At 48.3% G+C, this 25,520-nt stretch overlaps 2 protein-coding genes across 5 annotated transcripts in view; one reads left to right on the forward strand and one right to left on the reverse strand.

The window, feature by feature from the left end:
* LOC126537164 (protein brain tumor-like) overlaps window positions 1–8,889 on the forward strand; it is a 75,049-nt gene extending 66,160 nt beyond the window's left edge. For all 4 annotated transcript variants that reach the window (XM_050184342.3, XM_055073770.1, XM_050184340.2 and 1 more), the window contains exon 6: window positions 521–8,889. In XM_050184342.3, the coding sequence (XP_050040299.2) occupies window positions 521–2,020 (1,500 nt within the window). In that variant the 3' untranslated portion in view covers window positions 2,021–8,889. The remainder of the gene's footprint in view (window positions 1–520) is intronic.
* A 12,087-nt stretch (window positions 8,890–20,976) lies between these two features.
* The window catches only part of LOC126536676 (uncharacterized), a 33,566-nt gene continuing 29,022 nt past the window's right edge, over window positions 20,977–25,520 (reverse strand). Inside the window, exon 3 of the mRNA XM_055073771.2 lies at window positions 20,977–22,389. Within this exon, the coding sequence (XP_054929746.1) occupies window positions 21,446–22,389 (944 nt within the window). The 3' untranslated portion in view covers window positions 20,977–21,445. The remainder of the gene's footprint in view (window positions 22,390–25,520) is intronic.

Raw genomic sequence — 25,520 nt, forward strand, 5'->3', positions numbered from 1 at the left:
TGAGTGCACTGCCACTCACTAAGGACAGCGACGTTTGGTGCATCGTAGGCGGCAATATCACATTTGAACGGTGCGCCACGGTGCCATTCAGTAGGCAGAACATTGTGGGCACACCCCACTTCGCCGTAGCCTTCGCAGTGTAAATTATTGAAGGAGCTGAAGCACTGCAAATGGCAGGTTTGGTTGCCAATAACTCTGCTTCTGCTGAACGCATCAAAGAACTTTTTATGTCAAAGTATTTCTGAAATTTAACTTCAAATGTATTTCTCGAATGCGATAAAGTGGTTCAGGGCCCTTTTAGGAGATCGATAATTACTCTGGTTAACTGTTGCTTTACATCTGTCAAGATGGTTTCAAGGGTATCTGAGTTACAGTAGCTATGAATTCGTCTCTTGATCTTTTTACTTATTTGATCCACATTTTTAGAACATACTGAGCTGTCTTGCAGTGTGAGATGTGGAGGAGAAACTGGTTTACATTTCAATTGAAAGTTGAATGCATTTCGCTCTTCTCCCCTCAGGTTCAAGATACCATCGAACGAATCCACCAGGTGTGTGCCTTTGTCGAGCGGCTGACTCGCTTCTCTACAAGCACCGAGGCTCTAGTCTTCAAGCAGCTACTGGAGGCGAAGTTCCAGGGATTTTTGTCGTTTCGGCCAGAGGCTGGGCTCCACGGCATGGACCTTGAATTTGTGTCCAACTATCAGGCGATCCAAGTGGGTGTGCGCAACACTTTTGGCTACATCAAGCAGGGTGGAGCACCTGAGGGGGCCCCGCGGCAACCGCCCATTGCTCGGCCCAATGGTGTGGTCCTCGGCCCAGCTGAGCGTAGTTCCACCCTGCATCAGAACGGGCACCACCCTCCACCGCCTCCAACGTCTCCTTTTGAGTCAAACCTCCTGTCAAAGCGATTCAGTTCGGCCAACAGTCTCGGACCGTTCTCAACCAGTCTTGCCGATGTCAGCCCCTATGAGAAATGGTCCAGTGGAGGCGCTGACATTTTCCACAATGGCTCAGACTTCGGTGCTCCTCAGGACGCGCCTGCGGCCCCCCCACAGAATGCCCTGGCTGAACTGTCGTCGAAGTACCTAGCCGGCACAGGAGTAGGGCTGTATCCGCTCAAGTCGCAGATCAAGCGGCAAAAGATGATCTATCATTGCAAGTTTGGAGAGTTTGGTGTAATGGAGGGCCAGTTCACGGAGCCCTCAGGCGTGGCTGTGAACGCACAGAATGACATTGTTGTGGCTGACACGAACAACCACCGCATCCAGATTTTCGACCGGGAAGGTCGCTTCAAGTTCCAGTTCGGTGAATGCGGGAAGCGTGATGGACAGCTCCTTTACCCAAACCGAGTTGCCGTGGTGCGCCAATCTGGGGACATTGTAGTGACGGAGCGCTCGCCAACACATCAGATCCAGATTTACAACCAGTATGGGCAGTTTGTACGCAAGTTTGGCGCCGTCATCCTGCAGCACCCGCGCGGCGTTGCCGTGGACCCCAAGGGGCGCGTGGTCGTTGTCGAGTGCAAGGTGATGCGGGTCATTATCTTCGACCAGAGTGGCAACGTGCTGCAGAAGTTTGGCTGCTCCAAGCACCTGGAGTTTCCCAATGGCGTGGTGGTCAACGACCGGCAAGAGATATTCATCTCGGACAACCGGGCACACTGCGTCAAGGTGTTCAACTATGACGGGGTTTTCCTGCGACAGATCGGTGGAGAAGGCTTGACGAACTATCCCATTGGGGTCTGCATGAACCAGGGGGGCGAGATCCTGGTTGCGGACAACCACAACAACTTCAACGTGACTGTGTTCACCCAGGACGGGCAGCTCGTGAACGCTCTAGAGTCCAAAGTCAAGCACGCGCAGTGCTTTGATGTGGCCCTCATGGATGATGGCTCAGTGGTGCTGGCCAGCAAGGACTACCGGCTGTACGTCTATCGCTATGTGCAGCTTCCCGCATCATCCTCGGCTCCTCCGGGCTCGGGGGGTGGCGGCGGGGGTGGCAGCGGCGGCTGTCTCTGATGGGAGAGTTGGGGGTCACCTTTGTTGCTGCGCCTTGTTTGCACGGGCTCTCTCCCTCTTTCACACGCACTCCTTCCTCGTTACATTTTTATCACCATCATATGACCTCATTTTTCGCATGCCTCTTGCTCTGTTTTTTTTTTTTTTTCTTTTTAATGTGGTTCGGTAATTGTGAGGATTGTGTGTATAGCTTCTTTTTTTAATAAGAGCAAGAGGCACCTGGTTGAAGAGGGAGAAAAAGCCAGTATTCTCACCCCCTCCCCCCTTCTTTTCTCTCGTCATGGTCCGTGAAGGGACTTCACAATGTTTAGCCAGTGATTGGCAGTTTTTATCAAGAAGGCACCACCACTGCTGTTCCTTTTAAACATGCCTATTTTTTTTTTCTTACAACGACAGGCTTGCTGTCACTTGTGTTGTGGCCTGTGTCATGTTTTTTTTTTTTTGATCTGATCTACTTAAGTTATTTGGGTTTTTAGTGCATATGGTTTCATTGTTTATTTAAACCATATATAATCTACACACAGAGGCTCTTGTTATGTTAAGTAGCATAGTTGTTGTAGCGTTGTTTCCTTCATTTTTTTTTTTACATTTCCTGAATTTTTTTTCCCTGTTTGGTTTGTGGGATTTCCTCAACCGATATGATTATTACCTTTCGTTTGGAGCTTCTCCTTTATTTAGTCGTGTCCGGTTAAGTCTGTTTGCTGTTTATTGCATTCTTTGTTTGGTTGGCTTCTTATTCCTTTCCCGTACACCCCCTCCCCACTCTCCCCTTTTTAGTATTTTGTTTTCAATGTTTATTATATGCTCTCTGTTAGATCTTGTTTGTTTGGGTTGCCTAGGAGAGCTTTTGAGGTTACAAGCTTTTTTGTGTACGGTCCTAGTCATAAACCGTGAGTGGTGCAGCGGGAAAAAAAAAAGTAATCTGTTGTTTAGGAGCCCACAGATCACACACTTACACGTACACATACAAAAAAAAAACTGTATTATGGGGAAAATGCTGCAGAACAAGAGGTAGACAATAGTCATGCCAAAGAGATGTCCTGGGCAGGCATCTTCGAAGGAAGTGGGTGTGGGTTAGTTTTCACTGCCATATTTTAGGCCAGTTCTGTCATCAGCCAGCTTTCTGAGGCAGCTGTGATTGGTTTTATGCCCGTGTGTGCATGGAGGGGCCAGTCATAAGCGATATCACTTCTCATTTTACTCCCTTTCCTCTTTTTTTTAATCCTGTTTCAATATTTTAATTTTTTTTCTTTTTTGTCGCTCTGAAGAGCCATGTGGTGTTTGGCATTGAGTTTGTTACCTGAATGTGTTTGAGTAATTTTGTGGAGTTCGGATGCTCATGTGCAAAGGCAATTGTGCCAAGCGTTTGTCAATGTCCTTCCTCCTGGTTTTCCCCTTTTATCACCACTCCCTCCCTGAAGCCGGTGTGCCAGGCTATTCCTTTTTTTTTTTTTGTGGGCGTAACTACCAGGCACTTTTAGTGTGATCTGTGGAAAACTCGCTTGTCTTTCCATGTGTTTGGAGGGAAAGCTTTACATCAACAGTCCGAGGAGGTATATCCTTATCTTTTCCCGCCCAAAGTTGTTAAACAGTTAATACTGCCATTGTCCCTTGGGTGCTGGCTCTGGCAGTTACAGCCAAAGGCATCACCTCCACCGGTTTATTTCACATGATTCTCGTAGCAACTGCAGTTAACAATTTTTGCAGGCGGGGGGTCATAGCTTGTTAAACGTGAAGGAGAAATTTTCCATACCATGGATGAAATTTCCAGTGAGTATATCTCCCTTCAGCTCAGTTTTATTCTGCGGCTAGTCATCGGGGGCTGCCGTCGTCTGAGGAGTTTCCCTGTCCAACCTTCATTCTGAGGTCTCGTGAAATGCATGTAGCCGTTACTATTACCACTGTATGTGGGAGGCCCCACCAAACCAAACAGAATGATGAAATAAGAAGGCTGAGGATGTTATCTTCGCTGTCTGGTCTGGAGCTTTTTTTGTATGAGTTAAGTTTTTTTTGTTCATTGAGTTTGTGTTGTTTAAAAGGAAGTTTTAGTTTGCGCCATTCTGTTTTTATATTAAGGGAGCAAAGCCTTTCTTGCTGTTGACACACTACTGCTTCTCTTTTCATTTGTTCTGGAGGCTTTTTTTTCCCCCTTGTCCTTTGCATTTACATGTTACTGCCATTCATATAACTTGCACTACACAGCCGAATTTATTCTAGAAGTGGCTGGGTGGGACACTTCACATCTGTCTGCTTTGTTGTAATTTTTATTTTTCGACTGTTGTAATACTGTGGATATGCGAACGCACATGTATGGATCTTGCGGGCAGTGCTGTTGTAGCGAGGCGCGCAGCATAATGTTGCTTGGCATGTGAAAAAAAACGGCAGGTACGACATGTAATGCTCAAGGTTTCGACGACCGCCTTACAACAGTGTGCATTTTTGCTTGTCGACAGCAGATGTGAACGCTATGTTGTTTACTCCTATATAACTCATTTCTCTACACAGAATTTGCAGTTGTGATTCACCGAGCACACAAACACGAGGTATTCTGTTGAATAAACTATTTTTGTTGTTTCAGCAATAAGTGAGTGAATGCCAGCATGGGCAAGTAAAAGCATGCAAACACGTTTTGCAGTGGCACACGTTTTTTGAAGAATCTCTCTTGCTTCTGTTTGAAAGCTGTTGGTTCTTGGCTTTTCACGCAGGGTCTGGTGGTGCGTTGCATGCAATGAAGGCTGCAGGCTTTTTCCTAGCCAGTTCCACGCTGCTGTGGACAGAAGCGCTTTTGCCTTTTTTTTTTTCCTTCTCTCAAGCCACACTATTTGGCTTGGGTGGTGTGGGTGATGTTTGCGTGTGGAAGTTGTCATTTCGGTGTGCCGTCTGGTTGTCTGTACACGTATGTGTGCATGTGTGTATGTGTGTGTGCATGTGTGTGTGGTCGTAGACTCGTGTGACGTGGTGATTGTCCTGAACATTGGCGGAGGTTTCCCCCCCCCCCCCCCCACACACAACCCTACTCCCTAGCCCCATCCCCTGCTGCCACCCCATCTATACATATCCACTACATCGTTTGTTGCTAGCTGAGGTGTGAAGAAAGGCCTGGTGTGTTCTTGGGTCGCTTGGCTTCCCTAGCAGAGCTCTTAAATACCCAATCCATTTTCTTCCTTCCAGACTATGCAAGTATGCATGGGAAGACGAAGCTGAATGACCACGACATTTCACTTTTTGTAGTGGCCACCATTGATTGCTTTGGTTGTCTTTTGCCAGCACCATTCATTTAGCTATGCTCATACAGGCTTTTGCAAACATGCATGTGCCTTGATGCAATGCTTGATTGGCTTTCATCCATTTCTTCTCTCCTTCTGCCACTTAATCATTTCGAGTTTTTGTGTACCATGTGATCTCCTTTAGCTCTTCTTGTTTCTAAGTGTTCTAATCCAGCGGTCTCTGGTGCCATCACATTCCGGAGTTGTTTCCACAGACGCTAGCAAATCTTTTTTTCTCTTCCTTAACAACTTTGAGTACTTGTAGTTGCTGCGCACCTAGGGCTTCCAAAGCTTTTGAGAAAGCTTAATTGCAAAATCGCCACAATGGCTCACTCGGATCAGATGTGGGAACTGTCTGGAGCAATATACCATCGGGAGAACAAGATCAGACCTTCTGTGCACCTTCTAATGCTGTTCACATGCTGCAGATTTTCTCTGGGAGTGAATCTTATCGCTCTAGACCAAGCCACAAGGTTCGTTAACATTTTATCAAGTTAGGTTCGTCGAGGAACACAGTTGATTGCATATTCCAGTTTATGATGCCAACTTGTCGGAAGAGTTTAAGGTTTTTCATAGTACAAAACCACATGTCTTTACTGCAGTTACACAGCTTCATTTGCATTTTTTTGTTTTGTATGCGCGTGTTTTGTTTTGCGTTGACATTTTTGGAAGGTTTATTATTTAAAGAAAAAAAAACCATGAGATGAAGTTTCTCGTTCTTAATATATTATCTCCATGTTCACTGCATATACATATATAATAGTATATACGTGTGTGCATGCGTGCGTATATTTATACTGTGTATGTGGGAAGAAAAATGTTGAAAACGTTTTGTGTGAACGTGCATTTATCATTGCAGTGTGGAGGGCTGTTTGGGATGAGGGTGGTTGCTTCAGGTGTTCTGTTTTCTCAACACCCATCCCCTTTGAGGGGTGTCTCGGAGACTCTTTTATGAAGGTGTTTCACTTGCTCACCTCATTCTCTTGCAAAAAAGAACTCACTTCCCCTCTTCTAGGTAGACGCCATTTCTTAGTCTCTAGGCACCCATGCACAGACGATGCTATGAGGCGTATGTTACACTGGCATCCCCGTCGCTAACTTGCTAGAGCAGTTCACCGATGACGAGCCCACGTTCTTGGAGCCTCTTTTTTTGACTGCTACACAGAGCCCAAGAGGATGTCTCGCCAGCAGCCCTTTCCCCCGCAGACATGTCAGGTTCGTTGGCGTTACCAAGCATCGGCGGGGAGGCTGGCATCCAAACACGAGGGCAGTTAAGGAGCGGTTGCATTGGGAGCTGGCATTGGCACTTCTCTCCACTGCGTTTGGTGTTGCGCAACAGCCTGGTTGAGGCGTGCAACTTTGGCCTTGGAGTTTCTTTTTTTTTTTTAAAGCCTTGCGGGCCAGGCTGTGCATTGTGTGCTGCCCTGTCTTGCCCCTGGCTCCTGGTTGTATGTGCCTAGTCAAGTGCCGCTTTCATTGCATACATGGTCAAAGAAGGCTCCAGTGCTACGAAGAGAGGGAAAAAAAAAAGCAATGCGGTGTCATTGCTCTGTCCTGCTCTCCCCGATATTTTTTTAAACGTAGGGCAGCAGTTGTGCGAGTTGTGTGCTGTTCGTGTTGTCCGGCCGTGTTTTGTGTGGATGCCCGTACATTCCCGTCAAGTTTTTGACTTGCGTTTTTTCGGCTGCTGTTTCTCCGACTAGTTGCAGGTTGCGTGTTTCTCTCACTCCCGTTTGTCACTCTCTCTCTCTATCTTGTTTGTCTCTGCGTCTTTTCTCCGTTTCTAGCAGACGTGCTCAACACTTGTTCAGAGCTGTTATTTATTTGTTCCTCATCATTTTTAAGCTGCTGTGGCAGTAGTTTTGAGTTCTTTGTTAACGGGCTACAGGCCAACGTGCGACTCCATATTGACGTTAATGCAGTTTTTCTACTGAGAGTTCCATGGTGTGAATTTTTCATCATGTTTGTGTGTTTTCTAGTAAAGTGTTTGTGTGGTCGTCTTTCCCATGTGCCCCTTTTTCCAGTGGCGTGCAGAGCTGAGTTGCATTCATGAGCTTTCTTTTTTCCCCCCTTTTCTGTTCATTGTATTCAAGCCCCGCAGAGACCACCCCCCACATTTTATAGCAGACTGCACTCTCGAGCCATTATGTGGTGACGGGGGCCAGCTCAGGCTCACCACCAATATTTGTTGCTCTTTCCAGCAGGGGTATATATAAAAAAAAATATCGTGCAGTGTTCACTACATCTTTTTGTTTCCTTTCAGAAGAAAGAAAAACTTGCGTGTTGTGTACAGCTGACAAGCTGCTTTTGACTGTACGAATGGTGTCTAGCGTGTGTTTTCTAGAGTAAACGTTGACATCTTTTAATATTTTTTTATGCGCAAGCGCTCCCGAGTGGTGGCCGACCGGTAAATCGTCCAGGATGACTGCACTGTGTGGGTCTGTGTGTTCGTGTCGCAAGTGCATTTCTCAGTGAATGCAGAGCTACACTTCACAATTCTGGTTGTTTGTAGCCGGCTGCGTCCGTTGGGTAACATTGCAGCGGTGCAGTGCGGGGGGCGTTTGCCAAACATGTCCGCTACTTTGCCCGAATCAGATCTCTCTGGCGTTGTAGTCCGAAAGAAACACCATCACCACCGCGACAATCGTATATCGGGGGAAGCCGACTTTATCGTGTTAAACAGCAGGCATGTGACCCCAGGGCTGCTGATGCTGCGGCCCTGCTGAACAGATTTCGGTGCTGCGATTGCAACAGCAGCAGCCTTGGGTTGTGTAAATGGGGTTGCTATTTTAGGCTCCCTGCTGCAAGCCGAATCAATTGGGCGCGTAGTTGCAGGTCTTCGACATAAACCAGTACGGCAGTTCTAAGCCTTGTGTGTTTTGTTATGTTGGTGCTGCAAGAACACAATGATTTATATGGAAACTGCCTTAGCGCGGATAGAAAATGCAAAAAAAAAATGCCATCTAGGCAGGTGAACAAAGTAAAGCGTGTGGTAAACAGCGTGTTTAGAGAAGTCCACCACTTCGCGCACGCAGAGTCAGTTGTTAAAGCAGAGTGGCACCCTTTAAAAAAAAAATGTTTTCCGGAAATGTTAGTGCTTATGGTTGGGCTTTCGGTTGGTGTTATCATTCACTGAGCGTTAAAACATTCACCTGGAGTTTGACACATTGTTTTTTGAAGTTTTGTTTCATTTGTGTGTCCTACAGTGTAGTCGCCTGCGAGTTCCTGCCCAGTGCTGTTCGATGGATGCATATTAATTTGGTGCCTTCCTCATGTCATGTGAATGAGGCACAGAAGAAAAATAAAATGTGGGCACCAGCTTTTTGGGAAATTGGTATTTCGCTTCCCCTCTGTCGGCTGTCGGCAGGATCTCCTGTGGAAGTGCTGTGAGCTGCTCTGAGAATAATCGGTATTGGATTAAGACATTTTTTTTTTCTGGTGCAAGGTTCAACGATTCTCACGGGCCTTGACATTTTTCTCGTGTGTGATGTAACTAACTTATTAGACCAACATTGTTTGTACTTTTTTATGTCTACTCCCTTTTTTTGTTGAGATTTAGTGTATGGGTAATGCGTCAACAATAAAATATTTTTGTTTTGGTGAGCACATGACTGCTGTTTCATAGTCTTCTATGTGTATCCTTTGGCATGTGTTGGAGCCGTGCACTGGGACCCGAATGGTTCCCCAGTAGTAGTCTCTCCTGTAGTCTGTAGGCTACCAAATCTAGCAACGTTGGTTCCAATGATGTAAAGAGAACTTGTGTTACAGCATCATCTGGATTGCTTGAGGATTTGTGTTGAAAGCGTTGGTGTCGTACCTAGTGGCCGAATCACCGCCTAATGCCACCTAGTCGGCGCGGACTTGCACGCCTGGCTCAACCATCTGCGGCAGTTGGATCCGGCAGCATTCACTTAGAAGGAACCGGCGAGAGGCGGGCGCGTAGATGGTGGCTCTTCGGGGGAGCTTTTTGCTGGAAAAAGCGTTCAGTGGCTGCTTGATCGGCACAGCTTCGCTAGGTTTCTATAGTGCTGCGCTTCTTGTTTGCGAGAAATGGATATTTCCTGCCTGCGGATTTTCATCTTCTATGGACCTCCACATTTACAGGTAAGTTGCACGGATTATTTACGCTATAACAGCCTATCCTTTGTAGCGTTGTGGAAGCCCATAAGGCCGCGTTTCTTTGTTTCTAGCTGCTCGTCTGTGCTTTTCGATATGTTGAAACCTACATGTTAATGTTAATAGCACGGCCTAAATTTGATGCCTTGTGGTCTTTGTAGCTGATTTTAATGTTCAAGAGTTCGCATTCCAAAGCTTGTGCGTGCAAATTCAGACTGTGGGTGCATCGCGATATGCATGGAGCACCGATGTGTGCATGCAGTGACCGTAGCGTACTCTACAGGGTGTCCCAGCTAAATTTAGCTAGTCTAAAAATATGCAATTGCCACGTAGCTGGACAGAACAAAGGTAATGTTGTTTGCCGCCGCTTGGAGGTACTTAAACTATTTTTGTTTACTCCGCCTCATTGGATAATTAGTCTCAATTTACCAACTTCTGAAATATAATTATAAATATAATTGGGTTAGAGCCGTCGCTTCGACAGGTGCCGCCATGTTTGCTGACCCAAAGCTTTTGGGGCCGCTATTTGGACCCCGCTAAATCGCCACCCGCAGTTTGCGTCTCGCGCATGCGCAGTGGCTTCGTCGCTATTTCCTTGGGGCCCCTATTTTGAAACTCTCCATTGAGAGGCCACAAAGCCTGTAGTCCAACATGCAGCACTCAAACAATAGTTGTACATGTCCAATTTCTTGAACTTGCATAGTACACTTCTTTATTTCAGATACCGGCCAGCCTTTATTTCAGAGCAGCCATGCCTCGTCGAAATGAGGCGTGACTGCTCCTGCTACGGTTGGCATTGCTGGGAATGGCCTGCCAAGGTGGCAACGTGCAAGTTATTTCAGCCCGCTGCACGTGTTTCGATCCAACCGGGGTGGTGGCGCACTTCAGAGAACTGCGGATAACCGGAAGCCACGCGGCGAGGGGTCAGCTCAGGGGAGTTCTCAAGGGGAGGTAATTGGCGGAACCTCCCCATGCGCTTTTCGAGACACCAGACAATGTGCAGCGGCGGTCCTGGCGGCGGAGGCCGCTGTGCGAGGTCCGCTCTGGAATTTAGAGGCGCCGACTGGGGTCGGGCGTGACCACCTGACTACGGGGACGCGGGACAATGGATACCACGACGACTGCGCTGCAAAGGTCGTCTGCCCTCGGAGAGAGCACTGAAACCTGTGCGGTACGTGTGTGTGTAAAACCCCTACCCCCTTCTCTCAAAGGCGACCACGAGGACTTTCTACGATGACGTCGAACGATGACGTCGAACGGTGCGGTTATAAGCGGCTGTTGTCGGCTGCTAGTGTGTGCTCGTTTGCTGTATGCTTTGTCTTGCGGGCTCCATTTGGGAGTCACACTAGACTGTCGACGTATGTCTTGTTTAAACTGTAAATAATGTAAATAAACCCTGCTCGCCTAGTCCTGTCGCCCCAAGTTCCTCCGATCGTCCTACAAGCCCGACTCCAAATCTTGCATATGGTGGCAGCGGCGAGAACGACCGCCAAATCCTACAGCATCCAGCACCACGTGCAGAAAGTAATTTCTCTCACCCGACCTTCACACACCTTGCCTCGTCGAAATCGTGACTTCCTAATTCGCCATGGCCATTCCGAGTGTCTGTCGGTCTGGCGGAAGCCCCGCAGTTCTTACAGGCCTCTTTTTTTTGTGTGTGTGCGTGTGTGAGTGTGCGCGTGTGCGCGCGTGCTCGCGCGACTTTAGAGGGGCGCTTTCCTCGAACAGCCAAACTCTACAGGAGAACTTTCACGAACCAGCAACGCGCAAAAGAGACGGACAAGCGTGTATACAATTTCAGGAAGGGGGACGCCCTCCTCCTTGCAGCAGACTTTCTGTGCCGGTCACGTGACATCGACGGAAGCAAGATCCCTCCCACGATTGTAGAGAGCGTATTTAAGGGGCTCCGAAATGTACTTTTTAGATCACTTCATGCTCTTCTCATCTTCTTTTACCAACCTTTGAATAAACCGTGCAAGTTTCACACTAGAAATCGTCTCGCCCTTGCTTGGTCGCCAAGGTCTACCGGATGCCTGCAGCCCGCCGATAACGCCACGCTACCCCATAGTAACGTCGGTCGAGCTTCGATAGGCAGGCGTCGCTACAACACGGCAGCAGTACGATACGCTACCCTGGAGTACGCAACAAACTGGTGGCAGCGGTGGGATCTTTTTCCTGTTCAGCAATCTATGTGTCATGGCTTACATTCAATAACCTTTGTCTGCATTCTGCCTCGCGAAACATATCAGGCTCTGCTGCTTTCCTGACCTCTTCATTAGCTGGCGTACTTTCCGACGGAGACGGCACATTGCAGAGGTAGCATAAAGAAGACACGCCAGACCACAACTGTGCAAGTAAAAATTAAGTGGCAGAGTACGGCAACGGCAGCCTTGTAGATGATACTTCGAATTGCCGGTTAGGACACCATTGTTGGTTCCAAGAATAATTTAGTCTTTACATATTTTGCTAATGAGAGGTTTTTATTTTCTTTCTTTTTAGGTCTTCGGTCAAAGAAAACTCCAGTTGCAGTGATATGTGCAGTTGCCGGCTACACAGGTATCACCGGACCTTTTAAAGAAGCTCGTGCTAAAGAATCGGCTATCTCGTTAAAGGGGTGGAGACATCAAAATTTTCGTTCATGCGTTTCTTTATTCAAACGTTGCGTCATGCTTCATGGAGCACGATACACACAGCGGGATTCATATATATCCGATAAATAATTTAATAATCGCATTATTATACCGAGCGATTTCGGTTTCGGTTTCGGTTTCTGGGCTCCGGGAGATGCTATGACGTCACAGAGGAGGAAACGCAACATGGCTTGGTCACGTGGGCCACAAGAAATAGTGACTTAAAACGATGCTGCGTCGTCTGCTCGCGCGTGCGCTTGCTCTCCCAGCAGAGGTAAACAACTGGCGATTCGAAGTGCATGTCGCGATTATTATAATTATTGCGAAGAGCGACAACAACGGTAAGAATATATTGCGGCTTGTGAGAGTCGGTGATTCATTCCGAAGCGCCATAAGCTTTAGCTTTGAAGTGAACCGGAAAAGGCCTAGCGACGATATCGGCGGCGCCGAACGATCGGAGGCGGTGAGGCTGCCGTCGGTGCCAGAGTGACCACTCCTCGGTCGCTGATTGGCCGCTTCGCCGTACGGCTGCCGCACAAATGGGTCCCGGGCCCGTCCTCTCTACGGCAAGGAAATCTCGCCGTTCGCGAGCAAAACCGCCGTCGCACGGGGGCCCGCGAACGGCAAACTGCGTGCGGCGAGTCTCCGTGCCGGTAACGTGGACGGGCCCTCACATTGGGAAAGGCCAAGCGAACGAGAGACCACTCCGAGCTGCCGAACTATGCGACTATGCGAGGAGAGAAGCGGACAACACGAACGCCGCATATCCTGGTCCCTTTCGGTTCGCGGGCCGCCGTGCGGCGTTCGTCTTGTCCACTTCTCTCCTCTTGTGTACGTGTCTACACGCCTTACCCCTTCTTTGCATTAAGAAAGGATTTCTATATGCCTGTAACTCGGTCATAGTGGAGGCTATGGACGACCGCACGCCAAGTTTCATTCTAGACGCCAGCGCTCGTTTCTCCCCTGGCGGAACGATTTCATCTCCAACGGGTGTAGGTTTCCGCCGCCGCTTGCCGCGTTCAGTTCGCGCTGCGCGCGAAACGTCTCTTGTTTGCGAGGGCGCCTCTTCGGATGACCGGAAATTATTATTGCGTTGTTAACTGTCACGACAGCAATGTAAACACGAAATGGTTGATGCCACCAGTGAAATTCTGCCGATTCACAAGAAAATGGTACGAAAAAAGCAGACGACACACATGGATTACTGCGGTGCGCCGAGCGAAGTAAACAACTGGCAAACGAAGCGAGCTCGTTCATTGATCACTCCTGAGTGTATGACGGTTTTTATATGTAACCCACATGAATTTAATAATTACTCGGTACATAATCCTTTTATTCATATAAAAACTTTTGTTCGACGAGCGCTTGTCCTGTCTTCTTTCTCGTGTTTCGTTTATGTGTGCGCTGCCCAAGAATGGAAACCACTTCTGTTGTATGCGCTAGCAGTGGCCGAAGTTCACGCGTGCCGAGAAATTGAATATGTGCACGATGCATTGAACATGACCGGAGTTCATTTCCGCTTCACCACTGCACCGATCGATCGAGTTACTGGACGATACGCGGCCCGCGTCTTGGTCGCGCCGGCATTGCTGAAGCAGGAATGATTACTAATACTTTCAACTTCCGTCTCTTGAGCACTGTTAAAAAATGGCCAAGCTGTCTACATTGCTGCTTCTATTCCATATTGTAGGGGACGCACTAGTTAAAGTTGTGTGCGCATGTCGTACTTGTGCTATGCAGCGATATATTTTGTTTATTTCCGCACAGTGTCGATGGAAGACCGTTGTCGCCATCAGAGACAACACGGATTTGTAGCAAACATATTGTGAGAAACTGCAAAAATGAGTTTAGCTCGTATGTGCCGTATGTATGTGCCGTATGTATGTGCCGCATCGTATGTGCTGACGATTTTTCCGGCGGTACATACGATGTCGTTTCCAATCACCTGCTCAGCGTCACTTACATGGTTAAGCAGACGCTGCCCTTTCGCCGCATTGCAGCCATAAAAATAATCGTCAAGCCTACCGATCTTCTTAAAGGCAAATAGAAGCGTGTGCAGTCTGTTTCACACTTAGGGGAAAACTGGGAACGTATTGCATCGCTATGCGGCAAGCAATGCAGTCGTGCGGTGGCAGCAGCTCGAGCAGGCGCAGACGCTCGAGGGGCGGAGTCGTGATCTGCGTCGTCTGCTACGGCGGCGCGCGCTGGCCGCATTGTCGGGAAGCGTGCTACTGTCAGGGGCAGTGTACTACGTATATTTCTTCACTGTGTGTGCTACCGTAATAAGCAGCGACAAGACGCACCAAGATGTGCGCGCAACGTGTTCAGTCTTTGTTTGACTCGAAAGGAAAACAAAGCACTCAACAATGATAACTACGGGAGTCGAACACGATGAAACAAACGGATACGATTAAATGAATGTTTTAGGTTCAGACAATGAGCTGGAAATGGTTTTTCTCGACAATCATTCGCTACACCAGACAGACTCTGCCCGCCGGCGGGGAATTGGACACGTCACGCTCGGAACTTCAGTTAGTATCTCGTCATGTCCCCAGCGGCAGCGATGACAGCGCTCATCCTGGAAGGCAGTGAAGTGCAGAATGACTTGATCAGGGATGTGTTCATTCGCAGCACGTCTCAGTCACTGACGATGGTGGATCGAAGCCTATCTTCGGGCGACTGATAGAGGGGACGATGCGCCAGCGATACTTTCAACGAGCCCCAGACATTTTAAATGATGTTGGCGCCCGGGGATTGAGGCAGCCACTCCAAGAGAGTGACTGCGCGCTCTTCTAGCAGTTGTTGCACCACACGAGCAGTGTGGATCGGCGACCTATCGCGTTAGAATATATAGTCGCCTTCCAGAAACGGGCCGTCAAGAATGTATGGAATCAGTACGTCGTCTATGACTGCCCTGCAGCGATGAACTTACCTTCGAGGCGTATCAGTTGGCGTCGCACAACGCATAGTAAAGAATACCGGCTCATTTCACGCCGTAGCGATGAGATCGGCGCCCTGCAACTGATAGTAGAACGTTTCCCGACAATGCGGCCAGTGCGCGCCGCCGTAGCAGACGACGCCGTTCAAGATCCCGCCCCTCGAGCACCTGCGCGAGCTGCTGCCGCCGCCTGACTCAAGCGCTCGCCGCATCGCGATGCAATGCGCTGCGAGTTTTCCCCTAAATGTGAAACAGACTGTACACCGCCCTTCGAACGAAATCTCCACGCGCACACACGTAGGCACACACCGCGCGCGGCGCGAAACGTGCCAAAACACGCGCAGTGCAGGAGGCAATCAAGGCGGCACGAACGAGAGATGGGAGAGGGGTACCACCCGCTAATAGAATTTTGCTTCGCATGCGGCGCTCTCAACGCCGGCGCAGCAGCGCCGCTCTCGGTGCCGTTCTTGTCTATGCTCGGTCGCTCGGCTCAGCAGGCTCCGTAATCGGCATTCCATCGCTACTCATCATACGTCACGTTTTTGTGCTAGGGTGCTATAACGTCAATATTTTCGTTCCTCCTCTGTGACGTCATAACTGCCGCGATAGCGATGGGTCTCAACCACGAGAAGGAGTTTTTAATGACTTTTTGGAGCTGAATTAAAATTATTTTGAAATGTTTGCAGCGTCCAATACCTCGTTCTGCAGGGTGTCCTTGCATACGGAAGCAGCCTACAACATGCTTTTTATAGCCTCAAAATTTGGTGTCCCAACCCCTTTAAGATGAGCTTCCATGCACGTTCGTCTCGAGCACACGCATTCCAGTCTTTTTCATCGTTTCCGGTGGCTTCCAGGTTGCCATACTAGTTTCTTACAAAAGCAGTATACGATGCGCGCGGGGCTTTTTTACAGCGAAGCTGTTAAGGGCTACTTTCGCCACTAGCATGTCCGCGTGTAGAAAAAAATCCCGAAGATAGTGCAATGCCGGGCCGTCCCGCGGCGGAAGGGAAGCAGGCTCATATGTGAGCCGATCTCAAAGATAGTGCAAGGCCGGGCTGACCCGCGGTGAAGGAGTTCGCCATTAAGGGGCCCGGATACACAGCTTCGCTGGTCATCCGTCTTCACAGAGTTGAAGGGCACTGAGTTCTCTTTTTAAAGGGTCCCTGAAACGGTTCGGACAAATTTTGTAGACGCGCTGGGTACAGCTACAGTAAAACATTCGCACCACAATTCGTGTGAAGCGTCTCTATTAAGAGAGCTACGGACGATTACAAGTTGCCCTCCTCCATAGCCATGCTTTTTCTCTTCAACTCGTTCACCGAGTGATCGGGGATATACTCCGCCTTCACTGGCTCTGCGTCAGGATGGGCCGTCATGTCGTCTACTTCCAGATGTCATGGAGCCAGCGCGCGAAGCCTCTCCAACATCTCTGTCAGTCACCTGGCAGTCGACCCCAAGCGAGAACTATCGATGCAACGTGCGTTGCGAGCGTTCTGTCGCCGCGCCGAGCGTGTCAAGTATTCCAGTAACCACAAGCGAGCTGGACGTTTTGACGGATGGGCGGAGGCGTAAACTAGAGCCCATCCATACCACTACTGATGTGATGAAGGAGCTTTAGCGTAGATTTATGTGAGCGGCCTGATCTGTCTGCATGGTGCAGGCACGTGGTGGCTCAGAGCTCAACCAACCAAAAAAGAGCTGATATTGCTGCAACCAAGTGTAAAACATTTTAAACATTTAGAAGACGTGTTCACGATTACGCTCCTGCCAAAAATTTACACCAGCAGCAAAGTAGAATACAGTAGGTTACTGCTATATTGGTTCTCTATTTTGTTGAGCTCTGTGCCACCAGGTGGCTGCACCATGCAGGTCTTTCACGTTTGCGTCTCCGCTCATCCCGTAAAACGCCCAGGTGCAGTCCGCTTGCATTTATTTACGCGAATACCGGATACGCGAAACACTAATGTGGTATATAGTAATCCTTCGACGCGAAATAACGGCCGCAAACGAGTACATGCTGGTAACGATAGGGTACCGACAACCAGCTTTGCTGCCACTCCGCTCGTATGCTTTGCCTTGCAGAGGGATTCGATGTGCAGCTTGACTTGTCGCCCATCGCTACGTTTGCAGTACACAGCGCAAAGGCGAACCATGGTGCTCGCGAAAACAAAAGATCGAGACCAACACAGACCGCGCAGCTCGCGTCAACACGCAGCACGTTGCAACACAGACGACACTTGCTGTCTGCCGGTAGTGCTTGAGTGTAGTGATAAATTTTCGTTGTGCATTTTCTTCCTCGTTACTTCTTTTTTATAGAAACAAATTAACTAATATTACAACTATGACGAACACTATTTGTTCGCCATAAGGTTGCAAAAATTATCGGTGACGCGCCCTGGACAGCCAATCGGACAGCTCTCCCTAATGGCACCAAATGGTCACCTCGTGTCTCTTGGTCAGGCGCGGCTGAATACGCAAGGGAGTCGCCTGCTGCGATCGGTAGCGATGGGCATTTTTAAAACCTAATAATAAATTAAATGCACTATGCTTAACGCTTAAATGTGTCACTTAATGATCAGAAGGGCCAACTCTAACGATTCAATACGTTTGCACAATATCGTCAAAATCGTTTCAGGGTCCCTTTAATACCATGAATGAGTTACATTTGTTCGAACTTCTGTGGTAAGCTAAATGTAGGCAGTTTCACAAAAAAGGAAAAAAAAAAGGGAAATAGGTAGTTGAGTGGGCTATGTCAGCAGCTCGTGACGGCTAGAAAATAGACGGCTAGACGGGGAATTCTGGCACCTATGTTCGCTTCCTATGTACGAGTTATGAATAAAGATTGTTTATGCATTTTGACATCTTTACCTTTTTTCGAGTCGTCTCCCAGCACAAAATACGGGAATAAAGATCAAGACGTTAAGCTCTGAATTTTGTGCGCATTTGACCATCCAAGGAATTGGTCAGATTTTTATGTCTGCTCCACTTAAAAATGCATGGTGCTACAGGGATAAAGGCGTCAGGGAGTGTTTTTCCTGCTAATATTCACTACATATATACCTGAAGAATAGTAAGATTGTAGCATTAAACTTGCAGACAGGTGAGGAATTTTAAAACGTTGAAACAATGGAAATGTTGAGGTGTAATGTTTATGCAGCAAAACTCGGCAGTTAATACCTACTTCTTAAGCATGTCGTTGTAAGCACTTGCCTCTAGTGTGAAAGGGCGTACTCTCAGTGTTTTATGACAGCATAAATAAATTAAGCGCACGAGAGCAGGAACACAACAAGATCAAAAACGCAACATATTGGTGTTCCTGTTTACAGTATATTAAAAGCCTCCCTCCAACAGTGAAATGATACGGCGACGTCAGTGCATATTTTAGCACATTTTGGAGGCGGGTATCTTTAAAATTATTCTGTAGTCTCAGGATTTTTACTAAGCAGATACAACTTTAATAGTTCTCGGTTTCAATTTGGCAGCTTTGACAAGTGAACATTAACAAGGGAAGAATTTAGAAAGAAGAAGTAGTTTAATAATTAGAAAATGTAGAGAGGTCGGCCGGAAAACGGAGCATCTGGCCTGCTACTCTACGTAAGGGAAGGGGAAGAGGGAAGAAAAAGGGTCACGATGGGGGATGATAACGGGAGGAACGAGGTGAAGGACACATTGCATAAATGTTATCACAAGCGTGAGTCTAGGCCCGTGTCGCCTAAGAAAAAAGATCACGCATTGTCTCTATCGTCTGCCAATGTCTGTGGCCATGAGCCTAGCAAGAGGTCCTCCGACAGTGGTCTATTTTATAAATGTCTCAAGGTAGCTGCCATTGTCAGCCTTTCGCGCGCATACTCAGGGCATACTACGAGCACATGGTCTAGTCTCTACAGTCCGGGGAGTCTGTCCGTCCAATAATGTGCAAGTATTTGAGCGTGAAGGCGACGCCTTATTGCAGTCTGTGTATCAGGCATGTATGAGGGCGAGGAATGCCACGCAGAACAGGAAAATTCATATCGGGATCCAGCCTTTTAAGGCGGACGTGACGAGCGTCTGGCTGGGCCCAGTATCTTCTCGTCGCACTCCTCATTAATTCCGACAGGAATCATGTGATGTCCGGTCTGGAGAATGGCACTACAGTTCGCAGGCCATTGCTGAGGGCGCGCCTTGCTGCAGCATCGGCTATCTCATTACCATTGAGCCCAATATTTAGAAAGTTTATTAGCAAACTTTTTATTAGTTATACGTGGGAATTCCAATTTGCCGTGCACTTGATGTTTAAGTTTTATTCCACTTGAACAGACTCAATCGCGTTATCTATCGCAGGCGATAAAAAAAAAAAGTCGTTCCGAAAGAAACGCAAGGCCGATCGCGCAGTGACGTACTCCGAGTCCGTGCGTTCTCTTCATTGGGTCGTCATTGGCTTCGATTGTACAGACTGCATTGAACAAAAATGTATTTTATGTCGTTTATTCTCTCGGGGATTGCTTCTTTCCTGCAGAAAGCCGGTTAGGCTCTCCACGTTTCGACGTTTAGGCACATATTGGCCGTGCATTGTATTTTCTGAAAAAGAGAACGTCTGTAAGTCATTCTGTGTTTTCAGTTTTTGCTCAGCACCATTAATATGGCATGTGAACAAATTGTCTCGCTTTGAACGCACTTCCGAAATGTCCAGGAGGGCGTCCGCGCGGCGTTCCAGTTGAGGGCCAGCATCCCTCATACCACGTCGACAGGGAGCTACCGGCAGGTGGCGCCACCATATGTAAGCGCCCATATCTTGCCCATATTCTGTTTGAGCTTCCTTCTGCAGTTCGCTGTGACTAATCTTGAGCACTACTTCTCGGTGCGAAGTTTTCGCTCGCCCATGTACCGGTCAAACGACTAGAGCAGTTGGCTCGAAATACTTTTACCTTGCGACGAGTTTCGGTGGTTGGTTGTGTCGACATCTTTGTCAGTTTTCATCGACATGGGCGATCTTCGATCAGTGCAGTGCGGTGGCGTAGCGAGAAATTTTTTTTGGGGAAGGGGTGGGGGGGGGGGGGGAGAGGCACAGTCGTCACCGCGGTTGAGGTGGGTGACGGGTTGGATCAACACCTACTATAAGAAGGTGCTGTTAGATGGATGGAGGGGGTGGGGGGACATCTGGGCAGGTCGCATACTAGCGCAGAATACACAGTGCTGCGTACACACAGAGTGTTCACTCTCTCCTTCTTTCCTCTTTCTATTCCCCCTTTTCCTTACCCCAATGTATGACAGCAAATCGAAGGCTGTATTTATCTTCCGTCCTTTCTCTCGCTCGCTCTCTTTATCTCGGGAGGGGGATGCACGTGCAAAATGTGCCATCCCCCTTCTTAATACGCCACTGGCGCAATGTAGTGCACTTTTCGCTGGAACCGAATTCTGATCATGTCCCATCTCACTGGCGCAGAATTTAGTAATATAGGATGCAGTTGGAACAGCGATCAAGGGCCAAGTGTTTGCCGATTTGTAGCGGTCGCTTTCTCGGTGATCCCTTATTAATTTCAGACCTACGGTATTCGGTCGTCTGATAACGAAACACCGTAGAGGTCTTATATTTGTATCTTGCACCGCGTTCTCGTAATCTTATTTTTGCTTTCTTTAAACAAATAGGCTAACGTTAGCTGGGGCACACTTTGTATTGGGTACACTCGTAGCGCTATCTCGAAACTGATTGCCTGTTCCACGATCTCGCTGTCGCTGGAGTCGCACTTAAAATGTAATTAAATGCGCAATTATCCTGCGATATATAATGCGGATTGGGTGCCATTTTGAACTCTTGTAGATTCATTCTCACCTGTTAAAGTGGTTCGGTCTTAAGAGAACTGACATCGGTGTGCACGAGGAAAAGAAGCCTGAAGGCTTTTTTCGCAGCATGTTCACGTCGAAGCGCTGTTTCACTCGCAACGGTGCAAATGTACTGCTGCGCTAGCAATAAATAAATTTTCGGGTACATCTAGAAGCCTGGAACATAAAAACACACGTCAACACAGATTTGTGTTCTCGTTGTATTTATTCAAATGACAACATGCTGGATATTGCAGTGAAACACTCATTTACAAAAGACATGAAAATCCTCACGCGAAAACAGGATATGTCTCGCGCGCCATGAAGTGTATACGCGACAAGAGATGCTGGCTATAATAGTATACACGTTCAGGTAACCACGTGCGGTGAATCCGGCACCGCCAGATAGATGATTTCGGTATGTACAAAAGAACTTGCACCGCAACTGGACATCATCGCGTGCAGGTCGTCCGCGCACTATTTCGAATACCGAAGCGCGCTCTTATTAGCGCCACGCGCGCAATGCGACCGGCCTGTCATTTCGTGTCTCGCGTTATACCTCGGGGTCTGTTGATCAGCTGTAGGTACGTTCCTGCTTAACGATAACGACATAGATTTGCATACTGCAATCGATAGGAACAAATCCTTCTTGGTACACCGCTAGCCGCGCGCATGCTCAGTACCGGTGAACGGGGCCGTAGTGGTCGTAGTTCCTTTTTTGCACGTAGCTGTTGTAATGGGAACCGCGGGTTGAACTGTTCGGCACACCCGAATGCCAGACCACCGGACGAGGCCTAAAGGACTGCTGCTGCTGCTGCTGCTGCTGATTTTCCGGCTGCTGTTGATGTTGCTGCTGCTGCCAGCTCCTCTGCTGTGTTTGTGCCCAACCGCGCGAAGGCCCGGCGGAGCGCCAACTCTTCTGCATCACGTCTATCATGATCTGTGGCTGGCGAGGTTGAGAGAGCTTGTTGCTTGGCCGCCAAGGTGAGGCCGTCGGTTCGTTCAGGTTCTGCTGAGCTGTGGCAGGCTCCCAGGTCTTGCCTCTGTCTCCGCTGGCGGCGCTGTTCTCGTGAACGAGGAGCAGCAGTAGCTTGGCTTCGTTGGAGCCACCATCGTTGTGCTGTTCTTTAGCGGGTGCGGTGGTTTGCACGTTGTCGCTAGAAGGTGCGGCAGGCTTCCACGATGACTGCCGCTGTTCCTTGGTCCACAGCGTCCTTCGGTCCAGGTTCTTGTTCCAGTGGGACCACTGGCGCTGCGGTGCGGGCGTACTATATTGCCTCTGTTTCCTGGGGTAGATGATGGGCTTCCACTCCTTGCTGTTGCCGCTACTTCGGTCTTCCTTGGACGAAGCCGGTCTAGGCAACTGCTCCTTCCAAGCGGACACGGATTGCACTTTGGCGTGGGAGGCGAGTGGCTTGTCGAGCGCTATCAGGATTATGGGCAACTTGTTGTCGACCTGGACATCGTAGTCTGCCTTGTCGGACTCGGGCTGTCGTTTCACTTCGGGTGGCGGCGGCGAATGTTGGGGAAACGCGGCCGGCTGCTCCTGGGGAATCCGAAGAAGTATCACCAACTTCTTCAGCTCTTCTGCTTCGGACATGTGGAACTGCTCGCGACCAACTGTGAAGTGAAAAGAAAAGAAAGGAGACAAATCGCAATTAGCGGGCTGATGGATGTTATACTGTTTTAAATGGTTGCCTTAGTTACGTATGGCTTTATTTACAAAATGGCGTTCGCCTTCGTGATGGCGGAGACACACAAAGGCGAAAGGACTATAAGAAGCATAAGAAATCATGAAAAAAGTCTGTCAGCCAGGAATCAATAACAATGTATGTTGCTATCGTGTGCCTGTCGAGCTGTGACGAGCGTGATTTTCTTGCCTTCTTTATTATATGTTGTTGGTTCGTACATTTAATATGGTATTCTTCCCAGTCCTTTTGTGTTTCTTTTGCTCTTGATTTCCTTCATCTTAATCGAATCCAATCAGCCCAAATTGCAGACTTTTACCTGTTTTAAGTTCTCACTTTATTACCTTTGCGACTATGTGCGAATCAAGCACGAGGCTTGTTGGTGGGGTGGAGGTGACATGGAAGCCTAGTGAGGCATTCTAGCCTCTTCAATTTTGTCCCGGCATTCGCCAGCCCGTCGCTGCTTGCGCGGCTCTGTCCCCTGGCCATGCCTATTGCACGGCTCTCGTTTCTCCTTGACTCCAATATATGATAGATCATGCACACTGCTGTTTCATGACGCCATCTATTCGGCCCAAGCTGCTGGGTTAAGTTCGTTTTCATGTAATTCAAACGCGTGTTCCCTGTTAGTTTAGCGTTCTAGCTACACAGTTGATTCTCACTTCACGTGTCATCGCGCTGGCTAAATCAGCGCGAGCAACCAAATATGTTGAGCCTTCACGTATCGTTCGTAAATCTTTTTTTTCCTCCTCCTCTTCTGTTTCGAGTGTCAAGAGGAGCTGTGAGCTTCGCCTGGTTTTATCCCCCTGTTTATCGCTGGGAGTGTATCAACTACGGCGTCTTTCTGCGTTATTTCTGTCAGAGAGGAGCAGAGTACGGCATATTGTTTTTGACACTTTAATCACTTCTTTCTGAGTCGATAAATTAACTCATTTCGATGGTCGCTTTCAGCCACTCACCAGGAGGCCACTGCCACTGGTTCTTTGGACAGCAGGCCGCCGGAACGCGACTCTTTGGTCCTGAAGGGCAACAACTTACACCCAAGCGTTTAGTTTACGCGAGTCAAACGTCCTGCTTTGCCCCCTTTGTAGGTATGCGTTGTGTGGTTCTGTTAGTACTCTCTTTGGGCGTCCGCTTGTGGACAGAGCTTCGACATACAGCTATGGAGCGTATAGCTCGTTACTCTTGCTTTGAAAACTCTAAAATCGACACTAATTGGAAATATTAGGTCCAACTGGGTTGGTATACATCACATGCCTGGGACCCATATAGGTCACTCGTACCGTAAGCGGATGTTTGGAAAACAGGAAAATGGGTAGATGAAAAGAAAATGGGTGCACGAAGCCGTACCGAAGTCCTCGCACCGTGGCTCGCCATGAAGACGTGTATTTTGAAAAATATCTGCTCGGGGACAGCCAGTTCACTGTTCATTAATAGGGAGGGACCACATTGCGTTCTAAAGCAAGCAAGGACTGGGCGTGACAAAATTTGGTAACATTTAGAGCACAACTCTTAGGCGCCCGTTCCTGCGTTGAGAGATAGCGATAGCGAAGAGAGCGCGAGGAGGAAAGCGAAGGAGGAGAGTATGGCGAAAGGGTGGGGAGGAAGGCGGAGTGCCGCACGAGACGCGCTCCACGGCGGCGACCCGCTTTGAGATGGTGCCATCGGCGGCCGGGTGACGGCGTGTGCCGTCACTCGGCCGCCGATGACTTCATTACTAAGGCATGCACCGATCGCGTCCACCGATACCATAGAGGGAAACAAAGCGCTGGCGTGGGCCTCGGACTTACTGCGCATGTGCAACATCGCCTGCGCCGTCGCCGCTATTGAATGCGCTCCGCGCGAGCCACGCGTTCCTGCGTTCACGTTGTTCTTTATGAACAATGTGCAACGCAACCGGCGGAAATGCTAAACGAGCTGCCCGAACAGAGGCTCACCGCAGCCGACGCCAAAATCCAGAGGTGCGCGCCGCCGAAACTGAGCGCCGTCGCCGAGAGGACCTTGCCGTTCGAGCGCTGTGCTCAAATTTCGCATTAGGAAGTATCCTTATCATGGGTTACACTTTTTTTTTTCATTTTTACCTTGCGGGAACGGCTAAAATAAGCAAAAAATACCACGAAATCATTGGTGCCATGCTTGTGTCATCGGATTTCATCGTGCCTCATAATCGCCTTGTTTCTCTCAAGGAGGTGCAAGTAGAGTTTTAAAATAATACTAGAATAAAGTGATTCAGTGTTTCTATTTAGTTATATATAAAAAAAAACACTTTTGAAGGAATACTTTATAGCTGTAATAATCAATGCTAAAGAATTTTGAAATAACTCTACGGGTACAAAATTACCTTTAGTTTTTCACGCTGGCGTCCCTTAATATGAACGTGCCTTCTTTTTTTCTTTCCCGTTCTGTTTTGCCAAATGCCGCCTTAATGTTTGGTATAACATCCCTGCCGCTTCGGTCACATGGAGCGATAGAGGTACATCACTTACCTATATGATTATTTTCGCTGCACACGCTACACATTTTAATGCTTATCTTTCTTTTCTTCCTTCGCATTCGCACAAAGGTAGACCACGCAGGCTTTACTGCGCTTAGACTTCTCATCTGCCGACATTTCCTTGCAAGAAAGAAGCTCTAAGTCAATTCTTCGACCACTCGGCATACTCTTGCATTCCGCAGTGCGAGAAAAATGGGCGAAAAATACTCAGGGGGTGTGGCATGAAGAAAGGTGCCAAAAGTAATTTTACACTCATATGCGACGTATTCCCATTCGACGTACGCTTCATAATGAGGGAAAGCTTTGAGGAGAGTTTACAAGTGCGTCAAAACGAGTAAACGAGAAACCTGCAGATTGATTTGGCAAACTGTTTCAAATACAGAAAAATGTGTCATCACCGCTTGATCTTTATTGTGCCTTGACGCAGAATAAACAAAGAAATCGGAAGCAACAATCCTAGTTATTGCGCAAGGAGTGTTGTCATAAAAATATCTACACCCTTAAGGGTGTTTTCTTGTCGCACTGGTAACACCCTTACCGTTAGAGCCTTACAAAAATTCATAGAGGCC

This window comes from Dermacentor andersoni, chromosome 4, assembly GCF_023375885.2.
Source record: "Dermacentor andersoni chromosome 4, qqDerAnde1_hic_scaffold, whole genome shotgun sequence".
NCBI lineage: Eukaryota > Metazoa > Arthropoda > Arachnida > Ixodida > Ixodidae > Dermacentor > Dermacentor andersoni.